At 53.9% G+C, this 18,356-nt stretch overlaps 1 protein-coding gene across 4 annotated transcripts in view; it reads left to right on the top strand.

The window, feature by feature from the left end:
- The window catches only part of Micall2 (MICAL like 2), a 31,401-nt gene extending 14,240 nt beyond the window's left edge, over nt 1–17,161 (top strand). For 2 of the 4 annotated variants that reach the window (XM_076923479.1, XM_076923477.1), the window contains 15 exons: nt 3,908–4,049; nt 4,838–5,031; nt 5,721–5,836; nt 6,437–7,639; nt 9,668–9,933; nt 10,620–10,713; nt 11,297–11,454; nt 12,879–12,992; nt 13,153–13,211; nt 13,286–13,409; nt 13,898–13,988; nt 14,102–14,175; nt 14,695–14,809; nt 16,776–16,822; nt 16,959–17,161. In XM_076923479.1, the coding sequence (XP_076779594.1) occupies nt 3,908–4,049; nt 4,838–5,031; nt 5,721–5,836; nt 6,437–7,639; nt 9,668–9,933; nt 10,620–10,713; nt 11,297–11,454; nt 12,879–12,992; nt 13,153–13,211; nt 13,286–13,409; nt 13,898–13,988; nt 14,102–14,175; nt 14,695–14,809; nt 16,776–16,822; nt 16,959–17,032 (2,871 nt within the window). In that variant the 3' untranslated portion in view covers nt 17,033–17,161. The remainder of the gene's footprint in view (nt 1–3,907; nt 4,050–4,837; nt 5,032–5,720; nt 5,837–6,436; nt 7,640–9,667; nt 9,934–10,619; nt 10,714–11,296; nt 11,455–12,878; nt 12,993–13,152; nt 13,212–13,285; nt 13,410–13,897; nt 13,989–14,101; nt 14,176–14,694; nt 14,810–16,775; nt 16,823–16,958) is intronic. The other 2 variants (XM_076923478.1, XM_076923480.1) reach the window with 2 other exon arrangements.
- Nucleotides 17,162–18,356: the final 1,195 nt, after the last annotated feature.

The following is an 18,356-nucleotide window of genomic DNA, read 5'->3' as shown; positions in this document are numbered from 1 at the left end:
GGCTATCCAGGGGTCCCATACTGGGGATTTGACCAGTCCCAAGCTGGGCAACCTGAGTTCTGAGGGCGACGTCTGATCTTGGATCCTGTGGCAGCCAACCTCCTTTCCTGTGTGTGGCCTAGCTGATCCACCCAGGGCAGAGCAAGGCCCCAGGAGGTTGTAGGAGAATGGGTCCTGATGGTCTTGGGGGTGAACAAGACCACTCCCTGGTCTCCCTTGGAGACCACCTTCCTTGGCTCCTTGGTTTCAGACCTAGTCTGTACTTCCATTGTGAAACCCTTCCCTGTGCCAGGCTAACTCTCCCTACTACCAAATATACGCTACTGTCCCTTGAACTGACACATATATGTCCTTACTCTGAGTCGAGCAGGGTCTGCATGGGCCCCTGACACAGGCATCTCTCGGGAGAACTGAATCAGCAGACATGAGATGAATTGCCTGCCCAGGAAGGGTAGCCTCTGCTACTTAATTATCATGCAATACAGTTAAAGACTCAGTTCTGGGCCGAGCATGGTAGCTTTCGTCCCAGCACCGAGGGCTGGGATATGGTTCAGTGAGTAAGCTGCTGGTGGAGCAAGCATGAAGACCTAAGTTCAGATCCGCAGCACCCATGTAAGTCCCAGAGGAGTGGGACAGCTGTTCTGTCATGCCAGTGCATGGGAGTTGGAGACAGGGGAGCGTGAGAGCAAGCTGGCGAGCCACACTAGCCGGTTGGCTAACTTTGAATTCACGTGAGAGATTCAAATCAAAGCATAAGATGGAAAGTGACCAAGAAAGACAAGAATGCCAGCCTCCGGCCTCTGCATGCATAGGTACATAGTGCACGCAAACTGCATGACATGCACCCCACACATTTGAACATGTGTGCACCCCCTTATGCATGTTAAAAAAAAAAAAAACATAAGGTAGAGAGCAATTGACAAAAACATCTGTCCTTGACATCTGGCTTCCACTTGTGTGCACATGTATCTGTACACACATGCACTCGTACATACACATGCACAAAAGAGTGAGTTCCTCAGGTGGAATGAGCCTCCCACTGGTATATCCAGGGAGCCCCATTGCCAGGACACACAGCCATGGGTGACGGAGGCCAGGATAGCTGAACACCACTCTGCTAGCACTGAGTGTGAGAGGGGAGACTGTGTTGAAGGAGATGAGGCTGGTGTACGCGGAGGCCTTGTTGGCAGGTCTGAGGACGTTCTCAGGAAGTCATCCTGGGTGGAGTGACTGCATGGCAAAGACCCTGGGGCTGCAGAGTGCTGGGAAGGACATCCAGTTGAGGGGCCTGGCTGGCTGGAGTACTGTCTTGAGGCAGGTGCAGAGGATTGGTGGAGAAAGGACTTTGGTCTTTCCCTCCAAGCCTGTGAAACTGGATTCCCGGAAGCATGGACCCAGAGGTGCTTCTGCCCCAGACTAGGCAGGAGAAAGGAGTCTCTGGTGAGGAGGTCACACAGAGGGCACACATGGCCCTCACTGGGAGCGGCCAGGGCCTGGGCCATCTCTGTGGGTCAAAGGAGATCTGAGGTTTGATTTGCGTGTGATTTGGGGCCACAGGGGACTGTACATGTGGGAGCAGCATAGGAACCCTGACTTGGCATCTACATGAGGCCACACAGGCCTCTGGACGAGGAGCCCTGCTGAAGGGAACTACAGGAGTCACCAGGATGTGATGCGTCACCATGGGTCAGGGCCATGACATCAGTGCCTCTGCCCTAGGCTAAAGGGAGCTGGTGAAGCTTTACATTTTTTATTTTTTAAGATTTTTATGTATTTTGTTTTGCAGCACTGACACTTGAACTCTGGGGCTGACACATACTAGATAGGGGCTCTACCACTGAGCAACACCCCAGCCCCTCACTGGGGGATTCTAGGCAGGGGCTCTACCACTGAGCCACACCCCCAGCCCCTCACTGGGGGATTCTTTAGGCAGGGGCTCTACCACTGAGCCACACCCCCAGCCCCTCACTGGGGGATTCTAGGCAGGGGCTCTACCATGAGCCATGCCCCAGCCCCTCACTGGGAGATTCTAGGCAGGGGCCAGGCCACTGAGCCACACCCCAGTCTCACTTTTACTCTTTGTTTTGGGTTAGTGTTACTAAGTAGGCCTGGCGGAACTTGAACTCATCTGTAGCCCAGCATATGCCTGCCTCAGCCTCCCAAGCAGCTGAGTAGCCACAGTTGGCAGTTTGACAAGGGTTTGAGTAGGTGGAAGGCATCAGCAACCACAGGTAGGTATCTCAGAGATGCCAAGAGTCAGATGGAGACAGGGAGTACAGAAGGTAGTTGGAGGGTTACTTGGTGAAGGAAGCAAGTGGGGAGGGCCCACCTAGGCCATGGGCCAGTAATTAGCATCTCTGTGGGGCTTGGGTACTGGAAGTGGGATGCAGACAGTGGAGGTGGGAGGGACATTGAGCTGACAATCAAATGGTCTGTATGCAGCAGGTGCTCTGTCTGTATAGGTTCCTGGTCTGTATGCAGCAGGTGCTCTGTGTGTAGGTTCCTGGTCTGTATGCAGCAGGTGTTCTGTCTGCAGGTTCCTGGTCTATATGCAGCAGGTGTTCTGTCTGTGTAGGTTCCTGGTCTGTATGCAGCAGGTGCTCTGTCTGTGTAGGTTCCTGGTCTGTATGCAGCAGGTGCTCTGTCTGTGTAGGTTCCTGGTCTGTATGCAGCAGGTGCTCTGTCTGTGTAGGTTCCTGGTCTGTATGCAGCAGGTGCTCTGTCTGTGTAGGTTCCTGGCCTGTATGCAGCAGGTGCTCTGTCTGCGTAGGTTCCTGGCCTGTATGCAGCAGGTGCTCTGTCTGTGTAGGTTCCTGGTCTGTATGCAGCAGGTGCTCTGTCTGTGTAGGTTCCTGGTCTGTATGCAGCAGGTGCTCTGTCTGCGTAGGTTCCTGGTCTGTATGCAGCAGGTGCTCTGTCTGCATAGGTTCCTGGTCTGTATGCAGCAGGTGCTCTGTCTGTAGGTTCCTGGTCTGTATGCAGCAGGTGCTCTGTCTGCATAGGTTCCTGGTCTGTATGCAGCAGGTGCTCTGTCTGCATAGGTTCCTGGTCTGTATGCAGCAGGTGCTCTGTCTGTAGGTTCCTGGTCTGCATGCAGCAGGTGCTCACAGGCCAGTGCCTCCTGTCCCTGTCTCAGGATGTCAGCTGCATCATAGACAAGCTGCTATAAGCTGTTGAGATTTGGTTCAGTAAAGCTGTGGGGAGGCTCAGGGCTGTTTTCAGAGAGATGAGCCTCAGGGATTGAAGAGGACAAAACCCAAGACCCTCCTAGAGCCAGGCCTGGTATTACAAGTCTGTAGTCCTAGCTACTAGGAGGGAGCTGAGGCAGGAGGATTACCAGTCCAGGGTGAGTGCTGGCCTTGAAGGTGGGACTCAGTGGTAGAGCCCCTGCCTAGAATCCCCCAATGAGGGGCTGGTGTATGGCTCAGTGGTAGAGCCCCTGCCTAGAATCCCCCAGTGAGGGGCTGGGGTGTGGCTCAGTGGTAGAGCCCTGCCTAGAATCCCCCAGTGAGGGGCTGGGGTGTGGCTCAGTGGTAGAACCCCTGCCTAGAATCCCCCAGTGAGGGGCTGGGGTGTGGCTCAGTGGTAGAGCCCTGTCTAGAATCCCCCAGTGAGGGGCTGGGGTGTGGCTCAGTGGTAGAACCCCTGCCTAGCATGTTGGAGGCCCTGGGTTCAATTTACAGCACCTGCCCCCAAAATGCAACTAGTCCTCTGGGCCTGGTCTCCTGAGGAACACCTGTTGGGACTTTGAGCTTTTATACAAATGTGACAAGCTTAGCCTGGGAGGTCAGTCAGTCAGGAGTCCTTGGACTTGAAGTCCAGGCTTCATTGCTCCCTCTTTTAGGGGGTGCTGATGGCCCAGGAGTAGTTCTTTCTATACTATCCACTGATTTACTCCTCTCTCCAGGCCTTCCAAGTGGCCGAGGAACAGCTGGGCATTCCAGCCCTGCTAGACGCTGAGGACATGGTGGCCCTGAAGGTTCCAGACCGGCTGAGCATCCTCACCTACGTGTCACAGTATTACAACTACTTCCACGGCCGGTCCCCAAGTGAGTCCCCATCCAGACGGGCCCTCCCTTGCCAAGGGGCACGACTCAGACTCCTGACACTGACAGGGCCACCAGCCCATGCTGCAGTAGCCCTTGCCCATTCTCAGTCCTCATGGGCCAGCACTGAGCCTAGGGTGGGCAGCGATGCAGGGAGGTACCTTTCTGAGACTACACACGTGGGTCCCTTAGAGATGTGTCTGTTACCAAGGAGACCAAGGGCCTTTGTGCAAGTGTAGAAGGAGAACCCTTGGTTCCCTTATTCCCCAGCCTAGACCTGCCAGGGAACACTCAGCCAGGCTTGTGCCTACCCCTGTGCTCCTAGATGCCTGTCTTGACTCCCAAGGGCTTAGGCGGCTGAGGCTGTGCAATGCCTGGTTGACCTGGGCAATGTGTGGCCCAGGCAGGGAAGGCCAGGGCAGGGCAGGCAACCTGGGTCTTCACCCAGTCCTGTGAATGGGGAGCTTCTTGGCTTCCGGTACAACATTCCTCTTACAGCTTTAGAAATCTCTGGAATCCCCCTGGGCCGAGGGCCAGCCCTGAATGGTGGTTTGGAGACAGAAAATTCCCTTTCCGTGACCCTACAATGGGGTTGTTAGCTAGGAGACGGGGTGAGGGCCAGGCCACGCTTTTCTGGGAAAAGTGTGCCCTGGGGTTGCCCTTCTCCAGCTCCACACCCCGCCAGCTGTCCTTGGAAACCCATGCCTTTCACTGTGAGCACAGGGACCTCTTAGACAGTACAAGCTCTGAGTGGGACCTGCCTGACCCTTGTTTCCTGTGTCTCATGCCAGTTGGGGGCATGGCTGGCATAAAGAGACCCTCATCAGACTCGACTGAAGAACTTTCTGGAAAGAAGAAGAGCCTGTCCCAGTCTGCCAAGTTGCCCTCGCCTGCTCCAACCCAGAGGTCACCACTGTCCCCAGCTAGGACAAACCCTGTGGTTCAGAGGAATGAAGGTGGCTCAGAGAGACCCTTCCCAAAGGCTGTAAGCATGTCTTGATTGAGTGAGCATTGTAGGGCTATGTATATCCCAAAATGTATGGCTGTGTGGGGTTTTCCCTTGGGGTACAGGACCCCTTTCCATGCTTTGTATCCAGCACATCCACTGAGGCAGTTTTCTTAGGCTCAAGTTCAGTGTGACAAGAGTTGTGATTCCCATAATACAGATGGGTAAAGTGAGGCACAGGAGGTCATCCAGGTGGAATGGAGCTGGAACCCTAAACCTCTCCTGGCTGATTTAGATTGTTGTCGTCTTTCCTGGTTGGGAAAGGACACTGGGTTGGACCTTTCTTCCCAGGTTAGCCGTGCAGTGCTGGGCTTGAGTGCCCCCTGCTGTCCCTTAGTGGTTACTACAGGTTCCATGAAGCCAGAGCAGGGCAAGCTGGGATGCAGAGGGAATTGTTCTGATCCCAGAGGCTGATAGGATGTCATAAGATACAAGGTTTGTCTCTAGCCTCACAGTGGGTCTCCAGCATCTCTGAAATCCAGTCTCCTGCTCTCCAACAAGGCCAGTTTGGAGGTCCTGGGTGTGTAGCCATGCCCATGCCCTGGCTAGTGGCTCTCCAGGGTCTCACTTCTCAGCCTTTAAAGTGGGGTCTATTCGTCTCCTCTGGGGGGTAGGGGGGAGGCTGAGATGTCAGCTGCCTCTCAGCGGCCCCTCACACCTCCCTGCAGGCTCTGGGGACTGCGGGAAGCTCCGTCAGCAGCATCTGTGGGGTCTGTGGCAAACATGTTCACCTTGTGCAGCGACACCTGGCTGACGGCCGTCTCTACCACCGAAGCTGCTTCAGGTATGGGTTTCCGCTGCCTGTTGGGGTCTACCTTTCCTGACCACACGTCTTCCCTGGCTCCCATGGCGGTCCTATCTGTCTTCCACTGGTGACAGTACAGTTAAACCCTAATATCCTCTCTTAATGTCCCCTCGGGGATGTCCCTCTAGACACCCTGACTCCATCTCTGTTGTCTTCTCAGTCCTTTGTGTTGGGATTTTTTTTTTTTTTTACTTTGTGATCTTTAATAATTTCCTATCTCCAAGAATCTTCTGGATGTGTGGGACAAGGAGTGAATCCTATGTCCATCTTCTAGGAGCTTGGTGGTAGTTAGACTCCTGAAAATTGGGGTACACTGTGTGGTCTTTACGCTTGCACACAGGTGGTGGCATGTTTGAGCTCTTTCTGGGGTGTGCACATCCCCCTGACAAGCATGCCAGCGGAGGCTGGAAACCACAATGATAGCATCACTAAGGGGCGGTTGCTGGATGAGCCAGCCACCGCCGGAGTGGGTAAAGGAGAAGGGCCGTGTGTGCTTTTGGCAGAGCGAAATGTATGAGGGGGTGAATGAGTGACTAAGCAAGAACCTGGGCTCTGAATCTCCATGGCTTCCTCCTGCAGGTGTAAACAGTGTTCCAACACGCTGCACTCAGGGGCCTACCGTGCCACGGGAGAGCCTGGTGTCTTCGTCTGTACCCACCACAGCTCAGAAGTCACCTCTGTGAGCCCCAAGTTGTCAAATCTGGCCCCCAGGAAGCCAGGGGTTGCCACTGCAGACACCAGGCCAGTCGGTGTCTCACAGAAGGTTCAGGAGGCAAATGGAGAGATGACCCCACTGAGGGCCAGGACAGCAGCCTGGGAACGTGCTGGAGGCAACACAACCACCAAAGGTTTTGTCCAGATGGAACTTAAGCCATCAGCTACCCCCCGCGTTAATGTGGGGAGCCCTGTGGGGCCCAGGCTACCCACGAGTGCAGTGGCCACTACTTCTGTGAATAGCAAAGCTATCACCCATGTGACTAACAGCTCCCCAACAGGATGGTCATCACCTGCCTGGAACAGCACCGTGAACTTCAGCTCCCCAAGTGCTCTGGACACTCACCTATCTGTGCCCCAAGGCCAGGCAGTCTCAAAAGGTGTTAAGACTCATCTCAATTTGAGCACAGACTCTTCAAGCACAGCAGTCACCCCGGCCTGGACCTCCTCAGCCTCTAGGACACAGCAGGCCCGAGAAAAATTTTTCCAGAACCCTTCCCTGGCCCCAGCCCCAGCCAGCAGCAGTCCCGCCAGCAGGGTCCCCACTGTGGTGACTGCCTCCACCAACAAGGTCCCCACTGTGGTGACCACCCCTACCAGCAAAGCCACCACTGTGGTGAATACCTCCACCAGCAAGGTCCCCACTGCAGTAACTGCCCCAACCAGTAAAGTCACCACTGTGGTGACTACCCCTACCAGCAAAGCCACCACTGTGGTGAATACCTCCACCAGCAAGGTCCCCACTGTGGTAACTGCCCCAACCAGTAAAGTCACCACTGTGGTGACTACCCCTACTAGCAGAGTGTCCACTGTGGTGAATTCCACTAATGGCAGGGTCAATGCCCCCATCGGCAAGGTCTCCACTGTAGTGAGTACCACGGATGGCAGGGTGCCCACTGTGGTGAATGCCCCCACTGGTAGGGTCCCTGCTGTGGTGACTACCTCTGCCAGCAAAGTCTCTGCTGTTGTGGATGTCCCTACCCACGAAAGCAGCCGGGAACAAGCACTAAGTGTCCTTAGGAAGGCCCTGCCAGGGCTGACAGGCACTGGTACCCAGGCTCCAAGCAGGTAGGTAAGAGAGACGTGGGATGTAGCTGTGAACTGCCCCACCCAGGACATGGAGAAGTCTGTCTCTCTGTGAGGCCCCCATCTCCTTATCTGGGAAGTGGACGTGGGGGACAGGAGAGAGACAGGAATGCAGGGCATGATGGTCTTACAGACATCGGTGGCTGAAGGAGGCTCACACTAGACTGGTGCTCCAGAATCCTTATGTCTGTCTTGTGGACAGGAAAAGAGCGGGGAGCCATAGTGCCTAGCTCCATGCCTTGGATGATTTGTGTGGATGGAGCTGAGTCCTGAGGGTCCTTTGCCTGGCACAATGACCATATGGTGCAGATAGAAGGGGAACAGCCACTCCTCACAGGACAGCTTCAGTGATAGAAACATGTCCTGTGGCCCTATGCTCCATTTGGCCTCCAAGGGAGAGTCCTTTCACTCCCTCAACATCTGGAGTTTCCTGGCATCCCTTAGTTGGTGGCCACTTCTCTCCATCTCTGTCTCCATTGTTTCATGGACTCTACCTTCTCTGTCTCTTCTTTTTTTCTTTTGTAGAGTGTTGGAGATGGAACTGAGGGCATCCCACATGCAAGGCAGGGGCTCCACCACTGAGCCACACCCCAGACCCTCATTGGGGGATTCTAGGCAGGGGCTCTACCACTAAGCCACACCTCAGCCCCTCACTGGGGGATTCTAGGCAGGGGCTCTACCACTGAGCCACATCCCCAGCCCCTCACTGGGGGATTCTAGGCAGGGGCTCTACCACTGAGCCACACCCCAGGTTACTGGGCTCTCAGGGCAAGCGCTTCTATCCATTGAGCCATCTTGCCAGCCTAGTCCTGCTGTGTTTGAGACAAGGTCTTATGTATCCCGGCCTCTAATTTGCATGATGACTTTCAACTCCAGTTCCTTTTGCTTCACCTCCCCCAGTGCTGGGATCACAGGTGTGCACCATCACACCTGTGTTGTTGGTCTCTTGTAACATTAGTGTTGTGGGTGTGACCACTGTACTCTAGTGTGACTGTGTTATCATGTGGTCACATCTACTGATCCTCCCCACCCACTTTTGGGTTTCTTGAGACAAGGCTTCTATATATGTGTAGCCCTGGCCATCCTGGAACTAACTCTGTAGACCAGGCTAGCCCCCAATTTAGAGATTGGCCTGCCTCTGCTTCCTGAGCGCTGGGATTAAAGGTGTGCACCGCCACTTTTTTTTTTCTTTTTAAGACAGGGTTTCTCTGTATAGGCTTGGCTGTCCTAGAACTCACTCTGTAGACCAGGCTGGCCTCGAACTCAGAAATCCGCCTGCGTCTGCCTCCCAAGTGCTGGGATTAAAGGCGTGCACCACCACTGCCCAGCTTCACCGCCACTTTTTAAAAAATAAGATCACACCTCAAGATCTCTAGTGACCTCCCCGCGGATATGAGTTTTTGGCTATCCCACTTAGTCCCAGTACAGCTGTCTAATGAGCTGGGTTGGTCCTTGATGTCCAGGTGGGACATTGCTGGTTTGTAACTGCCTGAACCCATTCCCATTTGGTGCCCAGAATCTCCTGAGCTGGTTCTAGGAGATCAGGGGGAGATCAGATGCTGCTGTCCCTGGGCTGTGGTAAAAGGCTCTGCAGAGTAGGCTTGGCAGAGCTTGGAACGGTGTCATGTGTTACCTAGGCTCTGTGTACAGAGCCATGCATCCCAGGCAGAGGCTGGTGCCTGGCTAGACTGTTCAACCTGTGAGTAACTTAACACTGAGCTGGGCAAGTGCAGACCAGCCTGTGGCTCCAGGCAGGGCTGTCCACAGTGCTTCAGCTCTGGCACCCCATGTATTATATATTTGGGGAATATTTTAATCCCAGTGGACACCAGATTTGAAAGTATAAAACAGCTAGCAGTACATGTAAGTGCCACAAGCAGATATTCCGGGCCATTTGTCCTAGGGTAATTGTCCACTGTTCATTGAGGTCACTGTGAAAACTGGCTTCTTGGGGGGGGGGGGGTGACTCCTGGGTTGGCCCATACCTGATGCCCACTCTCTTCCTGACAGGTCCTCCCCAGCCACTTCCTCTGTCCTGATCACCCTGCCCAAGAATGAAGTGACACAAAAAGTTCCCTCAGCCAAGCTCTCACATTCAAACACCCAGGCCCTTAGTCCCACTTCAAAGATGGAGCCCACAGCCCCACCGAGTATGGGCAATACCCCATGGACATCTGCATCACTCCAAGCTGGCAAAAAGAGCCCGGGTGTTTCTCCAGGGGTTGGTAAGACCGGCACTGGCTCCAGGCCACAAGCAAAGGTGGCAGTAGTCAAGGGTGAGGGTCCCTGCTATGGGATGATATCCCTGGTGTCACTATATGTCTCTCTGAAAGGTCTTCTGAGTATCTGCTGTTTCATGGCTTAGCTCTCCAGACCCATAGTTCTCTATGGGTCTTTATCTGCTGCCCCTACGTGGCTGTGGCCAGTGTCCCCAAGGGTCACACCATGACCCTTGTCCCAGATTCATATCTAAGCCCAGGCCACTGTGCTTTCTGTCCTTAGCTGTGTCCCAAGGGTGCAGAACGAGGCCTTGTCTAGGACGACCCCGCTCTGCATGCCTCTGTCTTTTCTGTGGGTGTCTAGGGAAGTGGGGCTCAGGGTGCACCACAAAGGTGTCTTTCTGCAACTTTCCCTTTGACTGAATTCCCTGTTGAACTACGGTTAGGTGTGAGCTAACATGACTATGGATAGGTAGCCACACCTAGTCATTCCTCATCACACCACACATCAGAGAGCCAGTCCACAGGGCCTCCCTTCTGTGTCAACACCCATCTGACAGATTGGAAATTGAGGCCCAGAAAGGGGCAGTGATTCCCTCAGGGGTACACAACACAGTAGCCAGGCTAGGAGCCCCACTTCGGTCCTGTATGGTGGGCTGGCTCTGAGGGTGTCAAAGGATGCAGTTGGCTATAAAGAGATGTCTCAAGCTGTCTCACCTACTCCATCTGTTTCCTACCCTCAGGTCCAAGTCCCACCTCTCAAGAAGGCCAAGAGGAGGGGCCAGAAGGATGGAGGGCCCGGCTGAAGCCTGTGGATAAGAAAAACCCTGCTGGGAGGTGAGCAGGGGTTGGGCTCAGTGGCAGGGCCACACCTGTGCCTGTGGGTTTGCAGGATGAGCTGAACCAGCACACAGCAGGTGCTTAATTAAGTGTGTGTGGGAGCATGGCAGTGTACACGTGGGAATTGACTTAGCTCTGGCTGGCTTGGACCTTTTAGTATCCGTAGAAAAAGTTGGGTCATACTTGCTTGAGTATTCTGGGACCCTTCACCTTTCAGGTGATGGAGACAGGGTGACAGGGACATCTCATCTCAGTGGGATGGCTTAAGGGATATGGTGAATCCTGGGTAGCAGGTGTGTCACACCAGGGAGCTTGCATGAGCCTGGCTTGGGGTAGGTGTCAGCATAGCTGTTCCCTGTAAGCCTGAGATACCCTGTCCCCACAAGCAGTGTGTAGAGACCCACAGCCCTGTGCCCTAGGGGTGGAAGCAGGAGGTCCTGGGATTAGAGGCCAGGATGATGCAGGGCTGGCCAGGTGGCTTCCTTCAGACCATGAGGACCTTGGACATAGGCATATGGCTTTGGGACAGACTCCTGACTGTCCCCATCTGGGCTGTGACTTAACTTTTTCTTCCACCCAGGTCTCTGGAGCAAAAAGAGCCAGTCCTGGCAGAGCCGAGAGCAGGGGACACTTCCAGGAAAGCCTCCAGTAATTCTGACTCTAGCATCCATGTCATCTTGACTCCTATTCAGCACAAGAGGACACCACACTCGGCTGGTTCCGGGCCCGGCCTTGCAGGTAATGCTTGTGGGAAGTCAGGCATGTTCTTGTATGTCTTCCAACTGGGGTCAGGCAGAGGCCCTGCTCAGCCAGAGGGGGTGCTTCCGGAGGTGTGGATGTGTATGCATGTGTGTTCCTGGATGGGTTTAATGTGCATTCATGTATTCAGCACAAGATATGTGCATACATATGGTCATGTATGAGACATGTCTTTGGGCATGTGTGTGCATACATGTTCAGACACAGGATTTATGTATGCACACCTATTTGGATATGGGGTATCGACAAGTGCATACATGTGTAAATAGATATAATAAAGTATGCGTGAATGTGTGTTGTCACATGCTGGATAAATGGGCACTCATGTATTCATGGGCTGTATGTATATGAGGCATGTTCGGGTGTGGTCTGTATGTGTGCACATGTGTGTTCAGACATAGAATGTACGTGTGCAAGGCATGTTCTGTATGTGTGTACATGTATGTTCATGCATGCGATATATGTGTGTGTTACGCTTACTGGAGCCTGATGTTGGACGCCAAACTGTTGCGGCCTGTACTGCCCGTTCCGGTCCGAGGGTCAGGGTCTAGCGAGAGAGAGAGTGGGGATAAAGGGGAAGAGACGCGAAGAATGGAGACAAGACAGAGATTCTGATCAAGTCTCGTTTATTGAAGGGAATTCTGAGCTATTTATAGGCTTTTGCCACGTGCCTTGTAGGCGCGTGGATACCACGTGCCTTGCAGGTGTTGATATGACGTAAGCCTTACAGGCGTTTATAGCGTGGACAGCACGTGCACTGCAATGCTTTGCAGGTGTGGATAGCACATGCGCCTTATGAGCATGTATGGTGTAGATAGCACGTGGACAGCACGTGAACTGCATGCCTTGCAGGTGTGGCCACCAAGTGCACCTTGCAGCTGGGGCCAGTAAACAGCAACACAAAATATGTGGGGTATCAGAGTGTGCTTTAGCTGTTGTAGGCTATTGAAAACCAAATCTTTCGTCAGGGTATATGGTTCCAGATGGCTGCAAAGTTGATCTAGCCGCTTTCTGCTAAAGTCGGCTCCCAACATGTGTGTGAGGCATGTTCAGGCGTAGTCTGAATGTATGTATGTGTCAGGCATGGATGCATATATGTATGTGCATGTTTAGATGTGCCTGTAAACACATACATATTGGGTTATGTGCCATCTATGGGCTTCTTCCAAGGTCACACTATGTGATGTCAGCAGCACTGGCTTTGTGGGTCTGTTAGATGCTGCTTCCCTGGGAGGACATGGCCAGTCTGGGCAGGACAGGGTGCTACCTTAGGAGGTACATGGCACTGTGACACTGGCTGTCCTGGGACAGTAGAGGCTTAGAGCTCTGGCTCCACTCAGTGTCAGGGCTTGGGCCAGCAGGCTTGACACGTGTCTTCACCCCACCCACCTTTGTGCTGGCAGCCCCCTCTCCTTCTCCATCATACCGCAAGAGACTAGCTGTCCCTCCCAGCCTCGATGTCTCTGCTGACTGGCTCCAGTCAGATCTCAAGAAGCAGGAAGATCAGACCAGGAGCGGTAAGGAGGAGAAGACACCTACCTGGGGCACAACAAGTCAGTTCTAGGGATGCCATTCTGTTTGGAGGGGGCAACCCTGCTGGGGTTCACAGCCTAGATTAGAGGGGTCAGGCTATGTTTAAGCTATGTCCAAGCCACATCCAGGTTGTCTGTTTTCCAGAGAGGTCTGCAATCCTGGACCTTGCTCCACCTGGTGAGGCTGCGACCTCCCCAGTCAGGGTAAGTAAGACGGGCATCAGGGGGCGGCTGGGCCTTGGTCCTCTGCTTGTGCTCACTGTTCATTGGTCCTCCAGCTGCACCCCAACTATATCCCCCAGGAGGAGCTGCAGAGACAGCTGCAGGACATTGAGAGTCAATTGGATGCCCTGGAGCTCAGGGGTGTTGAGTTGGAGAAGCGGCTGCGGGCAGCCGAGGGAGGTGAGCAACTTGGGGCATGCCCCTGCCAGTGGCCATGCCCAGTTGTTGACCATGTACAACTGGTGGCCACACTTTGTCAGCTTTCTATGCCTCTAAATGGCTGGCTTCTACTGGCTGGCCACACCTCCAATGGCTGGCCACACCTCCAATGGCTAGCCACACCTCCATGGGCTGATTATACTCTATAGTTGGCCATGCCCATGAGCTGGCCATACTCCTGTTGGCAAGTCATATTCCCATAGGCTGGCCTTACCTATACTGAATGGCCACGGCCACATTGGTTGGCCATCCCTTGGTGGTTGCTGACCTTACTGATACAGGCTGGCTCCATCCCATACTAGCTGCAGACTGGTCATGCCCAGGCTGGCTGCAGGCTCTCCTGGGTACCTCCAGCTAGCTTTCATACGATTCCGGGCCTGCCACTCTGTACTAGTGTGGGTACCAGGGACTTTATGGCTTTCCTTACCTCCAGCTGTGTCTCTCCACAGATGCTTCTGAGGATGGCCTCATGGTGGACTGGTTCCGCCTTATTCATGAGAAGCAGCTGCTGCTGAGACTTGAATCAGAACTCATGTACAAGTGAGACCCCCGAGCTTTGTGGTGTCCTGCCTGAACCACCTGATGGATGTGGTTGGGACATCTTGGTCCTCTGTGGTGGGTCATCCTGAGCCTCTGACATGTGCATCTTGCAGGTCCAAGGACCAGCACCTGGAGGAGCGGCAGCTGGACCTCCAGGGTGAGCTGCGCAGACTGATGGACAAGCCAGGTGCGTGTCTGTCCCCAGGAAGCCTGGCCCGAGAGCCATCTGCCCATGTGCCAACTTCCCCATTTGCTCTGCCTTGACCTGTGAGAGTCCAATGGTGATATGGTTATAACTCAGCCATGAGGCTTATGGCTTTTGTTCATGTGCTTCTGGCTGTGTGACCTCAGACAAATGCCTTAGCTGTTCTATGCCTGAGTTTGATGCTTTTCAAAGTAAGGGCCTTGCAGTGTGCTCCCCTTGTCTCCCAACAGCTAGTGTCAGGTCCTCCAAGGGGATAACGTGGGAGGGGCACTTTAAGTAATAGGAACAGCCTTCCTACCACATCCTCCTGGATGTAGGACCCCCTGCCTCAGCCTTTCATTGTAAAGACATAGAGACCACAGACCTCACACTCAGGGCTCATTCCTTGATCTGGTCCACTCCGTAAGCTGTCCCCTCCAACGGAGGAGAGCAACACAGGCGTTGGGGCTCTTCTGTCCCTGAACAGAATGGAGCTTCTACTAAGGCAGGCTGTCTCCACAGAGGGTCTGAAGTCCCCCCAGGACCGCCAGCGGGAGCAGGAGCTGCTGAGCCAATATGTGAACACCGTGAATGACCGAAGTGACATTGTTGACTTCCTGGATGAGGATCGGCTCCGGTGAGGGACAAGGGACCCGGGGAGGGTAGCCTGGGGTCAGAGCTGCTCTCAGCTGGCAGGCTGTCTTTTACTTAGTGGAACCCAGGGTATATTACACAAGAGGACTCAGGGCTGGGGAAGCTAGTTCTCCCATAGGGCTTCTTCTTATGGCACTGCCCAGCCCAGCTCATGAAGGAAATGGCCCATCATTCAGTGTGACAGCCGTGAGTGGTTAATGTCTGCAATCTTGAACAGTGAGCCTAGCATGTCTTTTTAAAATAAAAGGTGTGTTTATTGACTATTTTATATGTGTATTAATGTTTCTACAAGAATTTATGTGCACCATGTGTGTACCACCACTGTGAAGGCCAGAAGGGGGCATCAGATCTTCCTGGGACTGTAGTTATGGGTGGTTTTGAGCTGCCATGTGGGACTGACTGTGGGTGGGTCTTCTGCAAGAGGAGTGAGTATCCTTAACTGCCGAGCCATCTGTGCGGCCCTAAAACTGCTTTTATACATAAGCCACCTTTCTGGAGAGTGAGGACACTGGCTGGCCAGAGTGTTCCCGAATAACCCAGCCTTGTGGCTCTCCTTCTTAGATGGACTCTGGGCATGTGTCCCCTTTCTGCTGTTTTCTTCTCTGTGCATAAACAGTTCTATAGTGATGGCTGTAGTGACAAATTATCTTGTGTGTGTGTGTTGTTGGGAATTAAACTTACCCTCATGAATACTACGGAAGTGCTCTGTCACTGCCCCCTAATGCCTCACTGGGGGATTCTAGGCAGGGGCTCTACCACTGAGCCACGCCCCCAGCCCCTCACTGGGGGATTCTAGGCAGGGGCTCTACCACTGAGCCACAACTCAGCCCCTCACTGGGGGATTCTAGGCAGGGGCTCTACCACTGAGCCACACCTCCAGCCCCTCACTGGGGGATTCTAGGCAGGGGCTCTACCACTGAGCCACGCCCCCAGCCTCTCACTGGGGGAGTCTAGGCAGGGGCTCTACCACTGAGCCACGCCCCCAGCCCCTCACTGGGGGATTCTAGGCAGGGGCTCTACCACTGAGCCACGCCCCCAGCCCCTCACTGGGGGAATCTAGGCAGGGGCTCTACCACTGAGCCACGCCCCCAGCCCCTCACTGGGGGGTTCTAGGCAGGGGCTCTACCACTAAGTCACGCCCCCAGCCCCTCACTGGGGGAGTCTAGGCAGGGGCTCTACCACTGAGCCACGCCCCCAGCCCCTCACTGGGGGAGTCTAGGCAGGGGCTCTACCACTGAGCCATGCCCCCAGCCCCTCACTGGGGGAGTCTAGGCAGGGGCTCTACCACTGAGCCACGCCCCCAGCCCCTCACTGGGGGATTCTAGTGTTGTGTTATCGCTCCAGCACTGTTATTACTTTATTTTGAGACATGTTCTTACTAAGTTGCCCAGGCTAGCCTTGAACTCACTCTTTGGCCCAGGTAGGCTTTGAACTGAATTATCCTGTCCCAGACTTCCAGGTAGTTGGTATAACAAGCCTGCACCATCAAGCCCAGCTTAGTATTTAATTTTAACCAAGTGCCTAGCTGAGTGTCTTCTGGTAGTTTCAAATCTTCTCCATGGTTCTGGATGTGGCAGGAGCCTGAGGCAGTTAGTGGTATCACGCCTAAGATGGAAATGAATGTGTGCATGCTTATGCTTGGCTTGTTCAGCTCTCTCGTGTCAAATGATGCCCATGTTCAGGCCACACAGGGTCAGCCTCTGTGTGACCCCAACAGTTTAGCCAGTGCCAGAGCAGGTGGCCTGTTATCCCCAGGTCACTGTTGAATGGCGAGGCTGGGAAGGGCATGGACCTGCCTGGGAATGGAGGAAGGAGTGGAGTCTCTCTTATGAGGGGAAGTAACCCTGGGCCAGCGGGGCTGATTCCGATGTTAAGTATGTGTAGAGAGACATGTCCTTTGTAGCTCTCTAGGGCCCACATCCCTTACAGTCGCCCTGTCCCCATTCCAGGGAACAGGAGGAGGACCAAATGCTGGAGAGTATGATCCAGAACCTGGGTAATTATGGGGCACAGTCAGGGGCAAGTCAGCCTGGGGGGTGGTGGGCCTCTTGTGGGAGGGGCAGCCCCACAGGTGGCAGGGAAGGAAATGTAGGATCCTCACTGGGAGCTTCATGGCTTTGTCCTCCCCTCAGGCCTCCAGAGGAAGAAGTCCAAGTCCTTCTTGTCCAAGATCTGGTCCTCGAAGAGCAAAAGTGGGCAGGCCTGAGCTGCACATGGCTGGCACTAGGGCCCAGCCCTTCTCAGGAAGAGACTGGTGCTGCGGCTTCAGGAGGGATGCTTGGGGTACCAGGGCCCACTCTGGGTCCTTGTAACCTCAATAAAGACATTGACCCTACCTCATTTGCCTATGTATATCACTGTGCCAGGGGCCGGATGCCTGTGTACCAGCCCTGAGGGTGTGTCAGGTGCTTTGGGTAGGTAATCATTTTCTGTCTTAGCTGCTTCTCTGTCGCCATCATAAAGTATCCTAGCAAGACAGCTAAAGGGGGAGGAGTTTGTTTTAGCTCCCAGTTCCTAGTTACAGTGTGTCACTGAGGGAAGTCACAGTGGTCAGGCTTTGAACAGTGGTCACATAGTTACAGTGTGTCACTGAGGGAAGTCACAGTGGCCAGGCTTTGAACAGTGGTCACATAGTTACAGTGTGTCACTGAAGAAGTCACAGTGGCCAGGCTTTGAACAGTGGTCACATAGTTACAGTGTGTCACTGAGGAAGTCACAGTGGCCAGGCTTTGAACAGTAGTCACATAGTTACAGTGTGTCACTGAGGGAAGTCACAGTGGCCAGACTTTGAACACTGGTCACATCACATCCACAGTCAAAAACAGAGAAATGAATGTGTGTACACTTGGTACTCAGGTTTTTTTTTTTGGGGGGGGGGGAGGGTGATGTTCAAGACAGGGTCTCTCTGTGTAGCCCTGGCTGTCCTGGAACTCACTCTGTAGACTTTGAATTCGGAGAGCCTCCTGCCTCTGCATCCTGAGTGCTGGAATCAAAGGCACGTGGCACCACTGTCTGGCTCAGTTTCCTTTTAGATAATTCAGGTCCCAACCCAGGGATGGTGCAACTCCCTTTCAGGCTGGGTCTTCCCATTTCAATTGAGGCAATCAAGACATGCCTGCAGACCAACCTGATCTACCACAGTTCCTCAGTGAGACTCTTCCCGGGTAACTCTAGACTGTGTCCAGGTGACAACTGAAGCTAATCACAATCCTCTCGGGACTGTTTCTTGCTTCCTGGCTGTGCATACAGAAAGGAGGACAGAGTGGAGACTATAGTAACTATACCCCCATGGCCTGGGTCTGTACTGCAGACATGGGTGACCTGCGGGCCTGGGGTGGAAGATACCTAGAGTTGATAGGTTGATAGAGTCCGTGGGTGGTTGCAAGGGAGTGTCTTCTCAACGCTGGACTCTGCTCTGCAACCTCGAAAGACCAATTGGGTAAGAGAGGCTTGTGAGAGTCATGCCACAGGTAGGCAGGGCTAGGGAATAGCAAAGTGGCTGGGTGTGCCAGTGAGCTGGCTAGTCTTAT

This window comes from Arvicanthis niloticus, chromosome 24 (genome assembly GCF_011762505.2).
Source record: "Arvicanthis niloticus isolate mArvNil1 chromosome 24, mArvNil1.pat.X, whole genome shotgun sequence".
Classification (NCBI taxonomy): Eukaryota; Metazoa; Chordata; class Mammalia; order Rodentia; family Muridae; genus Arvicanthis; species Arvicanthis niloticus.
The sequence above is the reverse complement of the archived record's forward strand: the minus strand, read 5'-3'. Positions and strand labels throughout refer to the sequence as shown.